The sequence below is a fragment of the Physella acuta genome, unplaced genomic scaffold, assembly GCF_028476545.2.
Source record: "Physella acuta isolate Inbredline_101_S28 unplaced genomic scaffold, ASM2847654v3 ptg001255l, whole genome shotgun sequence".
Lineage (NCBI taxonomy): Eukaryota > Metazoa > Mollusca > Gastropoda > Physidae > Physella > Physella acuta.
In genome coordinates this window covers 112,501-122,429 of record NW_026732770.1, presented here as the reverse complement: position 1 = coordinate 122,429, position 9,929 = coordinate 112,501, and the positions used below count along the sequence as shown (strand labels likewise).

The 9,929-nt window shown below is 31.5% G+C and overlaps 1 protein-coding gene across 2 annotated transcripts in view; it reads right to left on the bottom strand.

Moving 5' to 3' along the window:
* Nucleotides 1–1,349: 1,349 nt before the first annotated feature.
* Nucleotides 1,350–9,929, bottom strand: part of LOC131957662 (uncharacterized) — a 26,200-nt gene continuing 17,620 nt past the window's right edge. For both annotated transcript variants that reach the window (XM_059322404.1, XM_059322403.1), the window contains exons 4-5: nt 9,357–9,888; nt 1,350–9,190 (exon numbers count right to left, since the gene is read on the bottom strand). In XM_059322404.1, coding sequence (XP_059178387.1) covers nt 6,597–9,190; nt 9,357–9,888 — 3,126 coding nt within the window. In that variant the 3' untranslated portion in view covers nt 1,350–6,596. The remainder of the gene's footprint in view (nt 9,191–9,356; nt 9,889–9,929) is intronic.

The following is a 9,929-nucleotide window of genomic DNA, read 5'->3' as shown; positions in this document are numbered from 1 at the left end:
TTTGGTGTTGGGAAAAAAAATAATTACATAATTAGCGGGGATTGATCAAGTGCAAATGTTGTAGGTATTTTCAGTGGCGTAGCGAGGTCGGGTGTCACCCGGTGCGGTACTTAATGGTGTCACCCCCCCCCCCCCCCAGAGGCATAGAGACCCTTCCCAGGGACAAACTTTCACATTTTCGATTTGCACCCCCCTCTCAAACTTTCGATTTGCACCCCCCCCCCCCTCGAGTTTTCGATTTGCACACCCCCCCCTCAAGTTTTCGATTTGCACCCCCCCCCCTCAAACTTTCGATTTGCACCCCCCCCCCCTCGAGTTTTTCTCTATATATTTTGCTATTTTTTGCCTTGGTGTCACCCCCCTAAATGGTGTCACCCGGTGCGGTCCGCCCCCCCCGCCCCCCCCTCGCTACGCCCCTGGGTATTTTACGGATAAGCTTGGAGTATTAAAATTGTTCATTAAATTGAAACAGGCGCGTTCGTTTAAGTGAGTGCAAAAGACTATGAATAAGTTGGGGTACTATAGTCGTTTATTAAGCTAAAACAGGCGATTCCGTTGGGTTTGCGTTAGTGGTTGCGTTTTGATTTGGTTCGTTTTTGTTCTTTCTTTTTTCGTTTTTGTTTGTGTTTTTTTCTTTGGGTTTGTATTTGTGTTTTTGGTTGGTTTTGCGTTTGGATTTGGTTTGTTTTCGTTTGATTTTTCGTGTTTTTTTTTGTGTTGTTATTGGTTGGTATTGGTGTTTGTGGTTGGGTTTGTTGTTAGGTTTTTGTTTTCGTTTGCTTTTTTGTTTGTTTTTTCTTTGTGTTTGTATTGGTGTTTGTGGTTGTGGTTGGATTTTATGTTAGGTTTTTGTTTTCGTTTGTATTTGTAATTGTGTTAGCGTTATGTTTGCGTTTTGTTGTTTTGGTTGGTTGTGGTTTGGGTGGGCAATGCCAGGTTTATGATGATTACTAAACACACAGGTAATGGTCTTTAACAGAAAGGTTTTTAAACAGAAGCCAGAGCAGGGCCTGGCCGGCTAGTTATATATATAGATAAATTTCAATGTAAAATTATTATTTTTTAGAGACAAAGGGGCCCATTTGTTCTAGCATTACAGTAGCTACGCCACTGAGTCTCAGTCCGGGGCTCCACACAAGATTAATCCGCCCCTGGGTGAACCCACAATTCCAAAGACTTTGTCTTATTTTATTATTTTAAACTTAACATCGTTTTGACAGCAATTACTCTAATTTTAATGGTGTCACCTGTTGCGGATGGCATCACCTTGTGACGCTAATGCTGAGCTTACGTTTTCAGTCATACAAACAGCAACAAAACCAAAATGAAAACAAAGGTAAAATGTTGAGTTAATATAGATTTTTATTTTGTTTAAAATGGTTTATGTATATAAAGTTAATAGGTCATATCATGTATCAGGGTGATTTAAGGAATACACTTGTAGCATTGATAGCCAACAATTAGATACAATTGATTAGCTACAGTGAATGCCCTTTTTTTTTTAGAAATAGACTAATGAAACTATAGTGAATTTTAATATTTACAAAATGTACACATACTAACAATAAAAAAAAAACTGTTGTCATTTTTAATATTGTTCAATAAGGGCTACTAATTTAATAAGTAATATTGAATACAGAATATAAGTATCATTCTAAGCTATGAATATAATTGTTTTGAACAGTCCCAGGTTAAAGTGAAATAAAACCATTTAGAATTTATTTTAAAAATACTACTATAGCTAACAGAAAAAAACAAAACAAGTGTTACTAAAAGTGTACAATAATGGATGGGTCCTAAATAGAAATGTAAACAATAACCCTTGTAAAAATATTTTTAGCAGTCTTATGTTAAAGTAAAAAAAAAAACAACCTTTGAATCCATTCAATTGTACAAAGTACTAGATTAATTGTTTGAAGAATCAAGTAAAGAGCATCGAAAATGAAACCATTCAAATAAAGGGCCTGAGTATAATATATCACAAACTGATGGCAAGAGCAGAAAACAATGTTATCAATGTGTATAAACTATTTCCCAATGACCATAAAAACATTACTTAAAGCACTGGACCAATAATATTATTAAATACCAGTAACTATATTGTTTATCACTGTTACACTGTATTTCACCATGCCAACATGCAAATTTCAAATCTTTACATTTGTATTTTTTTTTTGTACAAGTAGGCCATAGAACTATAAAAGCAAATATAGATTTTAATGAAAGATAATTTAACATTTTCAATGAAAATCTTATCCAGTGTTTATATTTACTAATGAATAACATCCAAGAATATCTGAATAGTGTAAAGCAAGTTTTCTATTAAATGTAACAGGTTATGAAAGAAAAGCTGAAAAATGCATTGTTTAAACTAGTTAATGACAGTATCATTACCACCAAATACTTTCAATGATGAAATTACGTGAGCTAGAATGCTATGTGTTTTGAGTAAACCTAAATTTCAAAACCTACTATAATATAATTAATTCTACTAAAGTTATAGAGCAGCACAACAGTTTTTCGTATAGAGTAACATTTATTTCAAACATAATTTTTGAACAGAAAGAAAACTCTGAGCTTCGCACCAAAAGGCAAATAATTTATTTTTGATGACTTTTATAACCATTGTTAACTATTTCTGTTTCTTTTATTTACTTGAAATACACAGCGTAACCAACCTTTTGGTTTCACATCATACATAAAAGAATCTTAAATATGGTTAACTCAAACTGACAATAGGCATTGGGATATTGATAATGATATCTAGATCTTTTTTTTTTTACAAGTAGCAATATGACAAGAAACTACTGTACTTTAAATTGTTACCAAAATTAACATCATCAAAGCTGATTTGTTGGGGTGATGAGAACAACCTATCTGTATCTACAGCCATAGCTTTTGTAAAAATTATGTTTGAAAAGTAATAGGGTTTTAATTGATCACCTGTATCAGTTTAGAAGGTCAAATTCATTGGAGATCAATGTATACTGGTTTTAGAGTTTTTATATAAAAAAAAACACTTGTTACAATAGTAAATCAGCATTTACGAATCCAAGCATGAACTTAGTTTGATACTAAAAATCTATACTTTTTAATAAACATGTTTTTAAAAAAAGAATCAAATGAACATGAAACTAAGTGTTATAAAAATTATATAAAATTTTATCTCTGTCAAATCTTTCATCTGTAGTGTTTCCCTGAGTGTATTATCTTGCCTTGTAAAAATATAATTAGTACAATTTGTAATTTATGTGAAATAACTTACCATGTATACTAATATATAGGGCCTGCTGCTTTACTTTAATAGAGTAATCAATGTTAATAAACATTAATCATACTTAAATAAGCCTTTTAAGTGTGACAAATATTGTACAGTATTTTACAGTGAAATGAGAATTTAAAATTATAACAGAATATTTATTATTATAGGTGACATATAACATGTCTATTTAAATAATCTAATGTAACTAAATTACTGATTTCTGTTTTGATAAATAGCCTTAAGCATGGAGCATTATATGTAAGAATTTCATAATTGATTTTTATGTTCAAAAACATTTTTGGAGCAAAATATTCTCTTTCAGTATAGCAACTATAGCATCAAACAGACTTTGGCTGGGAACATGTATCTAAAATTGTAAAGTTTATTATGGATATGTATGAAACAAGGCAAAACAATCATAAACTAAGAATTAAATTTCAAACAAATTGAACATTATTTCATTATGATCGTTAAAGAATGTGACCAAGAGCAATTCAAAATATGTTACAAAACAGCATTAAAAAATTAAAGGTTCATAATATTAGGAATTGATGCTAGGTTAATGAATTATACAGAATTTCTTGGTCACCTATTAATTGAGATCCAAAAACAAATGGATAAATAAATGGTTGAACTTTATAACTCATTTTAATGCCAGCTATCTTTTCTTGCAAAACTGCAATAAGGTTTAAGGTGGAATAATATTTTCAAATTCTTTAAGGTGGAAAGCAACAAAAACATCAAATTGCTGTACAATATAAAAATGCCCATCTCTTAAAAGAAAAAAAAATGGTATTAACAAAAGTTTCTATGAATGTCCTTTATATAATACTTTATTACTGAATTAACTGCAAATTTAAAAAATCTTTTCAATATTCAGTATAGTAATTTATTTAAAATACTAAGCAGATGCAAATAAATAACTTTAATCATCATAATACATAATGCCCATAACTCTGGTTACAGCTATAAAGGTACATATATAAACATATGTATATCTATTATACACATAATTATAAATTGAGGTTCAAATAACTTTTGGAAAGAAAACACTTAAAAAATTTTTAAAAGATTGAAGACAAAATTTAATTTTAAAATGAGATGTGTGTATATATTTGAATTTAATTTACAACAAAAAGATTTGTGAGGCAAATGTTTTTAAAAGGACTGAAATGAATTTGAATGTAACAATAATGGACACAAGAAAACCAAATTAGTTGCATAGTAGTAAATCAATATTGCATAATTGAAACCTTTTGTTTTTAAAAATTAAAAGTACCATCTAACTGAGTTTACTTTGAATTTAAAATTTTGAAGTTTACAAAACAAAAATCTTGTAAACTAAGTTCATTTTCTCCATTTTACTTACAAGTACAAATAAGCTGTTTAATTGCTGTTGCATATTTGTGTAGCATAATATATACAATGTTTACCTAATAATACAAGTTATAGATTTTTAGAACAAACTGTGTAATAAATTGTACATGCAATGCAAATAGTAGACTACTCATCTTGTGAAGCATAAAAATACTACTTAGCTGATCAGGGATAGTGTTTGTCTAGACCAGATCATTTGATAGATCTACATACTACATAGTTTTTGATGTACTTGTTAACTCCCCTTTTTTTAATTGGATTCCAATATAAGTGTGTATGTAAAAAAAATGAGGTGTACAACAATTTATATTTTAATAAGCAAAAATAGACATCTTTAAAAACAAAGCTGACATTTTCAAAATCCAGTTAGTGTTTTTAAAAACATGTTAAAATGTTTACGCAATTAAAAATTATTTCCTGAAATTACAATTTCAGTCAGTCAGAACTGGAATGTATTAGTTTTTTTCAGTATGCAAGTCATCATTCAAGGCCTTAGTTAACTTGTATTTTACCATGAAGATGACTTACTACTAACTGCTGTTTCTCACTCTTGTGTAAGCTTAGTAAGCTATGAATCCTTCAGCCCAGATTTACATCCTTCAATACTGCTCATGAGATTTATATAACAATCAAAATATCTATACAACTAAATAGAATTTAAAATATTTATTAACTGATTTTGTGGTATATTCTGCAGAATTTATCAGTTATTTTAATTTTATGTAACAATGATAAGCAGTCAATGTTAAAAACTTATTTTCAACTTGAAAATGAAGGGTCTAATCTAACAAAAGATTAACCATAACACACACCCCTAAATAATCAACTGTATACATTGATACAAAGGATGCAAGTATCACAAGGTAGTTTCACAGCCTGACTCATAAAGATGTTTCTTTTTACTCCATTTTATGGACATATTTGTACAGAACACTTGGTAATTGAAACATATATGAACTGCAAGAAAATTGCAATAGGCTTAGATATTTTAAAAAGTCAATTCCTTTGTAGCAGGGGAGGTAGACATTTTCAATGAAAGGCAGTATTTATACATCCAACGATCCAGCTTATTCTATGAAAATTAGAATAAGGTTGCAGATTTAGTATTTGTTTCAACTTCTGCAACCCAAATATAACTTGTCAGCACTTTAAAAACAAAAAAATGAGCACTAAGAAATATATTTAAAATTTAATGAAAATGATGACATGGCTAATGGGCAGAATTCAGCGTACCAGTAGATTGGGAACATTTTTATATATTATACAATTTATATATATTGTACACATATATGTATACACAGACACATATTTAAATAAGATATGTAGCTTTTCTGCCTTTTCCCAAAACCAACTTATTTTATTTAATTAAAAAAAAAAACCCACAGGTTTTTTTTAGGATAAACCATCATTCTTTACATGAAAATAGAGGCTTGTCTTTTAGTTATGAATGTACCTATTTTCAAACAACATTCACATTCTTGGGTTGCAACATTTTAGTAGTTAGATAAAATAAAAGAATAAATACATTTTAAAAATCTATAGTGTTTCAGACAGGAAAGTTTTTGTGTTGTGCAGACATTTGGATTGCTGATTTATCTGGTTTAAAATTGAAAAATGACTACATGATTAAAAATGTTGAAATATTAAGATAAAATCAGCTTTATAACTTCCCAAGAACCAATTTCTCTCCTTTTTGAGAGTTAAACACTATGTTCTAAATGTGTCTGAAAAATTTAGTTAGAACACTGAACAGTCTGGTTCTGGGGAAGCAATATTCAAGATAGGCCTACTGTATTCTAAATCTCCTAACAAGCAAAATATAGCAGATATCCAAAAATGTCTTCACAACATACATTGAGTTTCTTGCATGCAATATCACAAAGCTTATGTAAGTGTTCTTCATTTGATTAATGACAAATCATTTTTTTTTTAAAATCAATTAGTAATGGCAATGGCATTAACACTTCACAGATGATCCATCAGATTTTCTCTCTGCAGCTTTTGACACTGTACTATTAGGTTTTGATAAATCTTCTCCATAAGTAGCAGTTAAATCTGACCTGATATCCATCACCATATTGGGTGAGCCAATAGTAAAAGGTGTATCTTGAATGTTTCTTTTGTCCAATTTTATATTAAACTGCTCTGACTTGACTGGCAATGACATAATAATTCTAGGTTGGGTTGTGTCAAGTATGTAAGTGTCTGCAGGCTCTGTTTTGATCTGAACACCACCAGGTAAAGTTAACTGTGTGTTACTGGTGATGACTACTGGAGTATGTTGAGGTAATGACACAGATACAGGAGAAATAACATTGCTGCTTATAGTTCCAATTAATTCAGAATTGTTGAAATCGTGTTTCGAAGTAGCTGGTTGGCGAAGCATAGCTGCTAGAGATGGACTTGAAATGCTATAATTTGATGAAGCTTGGCTGTTTGGTACAGGCGATGGTAATGATATTGGGGAAGGACAATTTGTACAAGACAAATTAATGGCTACATTGGTACCACCATTATTAACAGGGTCAGAAAGAATTGTCTGGTGAACAGGAGAGGATGAAACTGATGGATTTAAAAGAGATGATCTTAAAATACTTCGAGGTGATGAACTAACAGGAGTCACATTCCATACTGGTGATGATGTTAAATTAGGTACAATTTTACGAGTTCTGCCAACAACAGCTCTCTTTGGACTTGGAATTCTGGTAGTTTTATTTGTAAGATTTAAAGCAATTTGAGGGGCTGGTGATAATAAAATATCTTGCTGGCTGGTATCAGAAGAATTTGTTACAGCTGAAAACAATTGTGGTGGGTTCTGTGTCACTGACAAAACAGGTGAAGAGTGATTCACCAACTGCTGCTGTTGACAAGATGGTTGGGGTCTATTAAGAAAGTTGGCCATAACATCAGAAGGTACCAATTCCCTAACCATTTGAGTACGTTCTTTAACTAATCCACCAGACCCACTCCATTTATAGCCACACTGTATTTCATCTCCTTGTGTATCTGACAAACTATTATTTCCACCCTTCCCTGACTGAACAATTTTACTAGTTGAGGCAATAACAGCTTGAACTTGCGGAAAGCTATTTAACTTCTTTTCAATTTTATAGTTCCTAGCACTTGCAAACATACGAGCTTGGAGATCAGAATCTGACTGCTTGTTACTTATTATATTTTCAGTGGGTTGCATTATTTTCTGAGAATGCTGATTAGGAGTGACACTTGAATTAGTAACTGTCATTAGATACTCAAGCATCTCTAATGAATTACTTCCTGTAACAAGTTGTGTAATGTTGTGTGGCAACATATTAATCTTTTTTGTGTTTTTTGAAAAGTTATCGACAACATTCATCATTTTTGGCTTTGATAAATCAATAGCTCCACAATTACTTGAAGAATGATCACAATCAATGTCCATTTTATTTGCAGGCACAAGATTCTGTAGCACAGACTCCGAAGAAATAGAACTTTTCCCATCAGGTGAGCAATGACTAAGAATTAATTCATTTGTAATTATTGAAGCTTGTTTGTCAGAAATACATTCTTGATCCACATTGGTTAAAAGTAGGTTTCCTCTTGAAGTTTTATTTACAAAACTATCAGTAACACCTTTTTCTAACTCAGAAGCAGAGAGATCATTAGTTATGGCATTTATCTGTAGTCCTCTTTCACTACTGCTGTTAGTGTTAGCTTTTTCTTGTAAATGAGTTCCAGGGGTGCTTGAATCAGCTGTTGAAATAGGACGGTCTAAAAGGCTAACAGTTGATAAGAGGTTTAAATTTGTAAGCATTGAAGATTCATGAGAAGAAGAGTTCTCACACATGATATTCTCAGTTTTATCAGCCTCTTTAATATTTTTTTTAAGTCTTCGCTTAGCACTTTTGCATGCAAGTCTTGAACTTTTCCTACGTTTTTTTGGAGCTTTAAATGAGTCCAATCCTAAAAATTTCAAATCTTCTGTATTAGATACTGGCAATATTTTACTACTAACAACAGGTTCTACGACATTCAAGTTGGAATTAGATGCATTATTTATATCCTCATATCCACCACTAGCAACCGCAGCTGCTTCTAATAAGGTTGATAGACCACTAGATGTCCTTTTTAGTACTGGTCTTTTTTTATTTAATATATCTTCACAAATACTGTTGGATGACAGCATTGTATTTTTATCACTCTTCGAAATGCCTGAAGAGTGAGGAAACTTGTGTTGTGATAAAGTGTTGCTATTGGTAGATGGGAAAATATCATTCAAGTACTTTAAAATAAGCCTTATGGAAGTGTCAGATAAACTAAGAGAATGCCTTCTTGATCCAGGGTGAAACCAGAATGCTCTAATTATCTTATGCAAATATGCTGAGTTTCTATTACTAATTTGTCTCTTAATTCTGAGGCTTTTTTTCCAAATGCCCAAAACACCATGCCGTTGAATATGATTTAAAAGACTTGCAGGGGATGAAAAATGCTTTTTACATTGTTTGCAGATATTATTCGTTTGCTTGTTGCTTGTTGCGATGTTCTCTTTACAACTGTCTAATGCTTCTAGACCTAAATGTTTTAAATGAAAATGTAAAAAGAATCAAGACCCAATCAAACAAAACAATTAACAAAAAGATGAGAACTGAAACAATTTTTTTTAACAAAAGATGGTTATCACAACAAAGCTTAATAAAAATGTTCACCAGCATCAATTTCATTACTATTTGTATCCTACCTGCAAAGTCATCCAAAGGAAAAAACAGACTTTTCTTTTTATACTTTTCTTGTAATGTGTATCGCAGAGATGATGTGACTGACAGCAGTTTATGTTGGAGATTTTTTTCCCTTTCACTGTTAACACACAGGGATGTGACTTTACTGTTATCACTTAAAAATCCATGGGAAGATTTACTTATGTCATCTGCTGCTATTTGATCGGAGTTTTTCAGCAGAAATGACTGATTTCCAGATGCGCAGGGACTAGTTTCGCTTTGCATCTGATGTGAACTATCTTCTTTTCTGCTGGTTGTATCAAATGATAATGTATCTTTCACATCAAGTTTTGTTGGCCCATTTGAATGCAGGTTTCTTTTATTATGATTAAAAGGAAGTGATTCCATGCACTTAGCTGCTTGTATACACTTTGGACAAACAGCTAACAAAGATGTGTTCTCTTGATACATTGGTGCTTGATAATAAACAGGGCAGTGGATTGATTGAAATCGTTTAAAAGGTACCTTATGATGAGCCACAAACTTGAAGTACACCTATAATTAAAATAATGTTTGATTAAAATTATTCTCAGAAT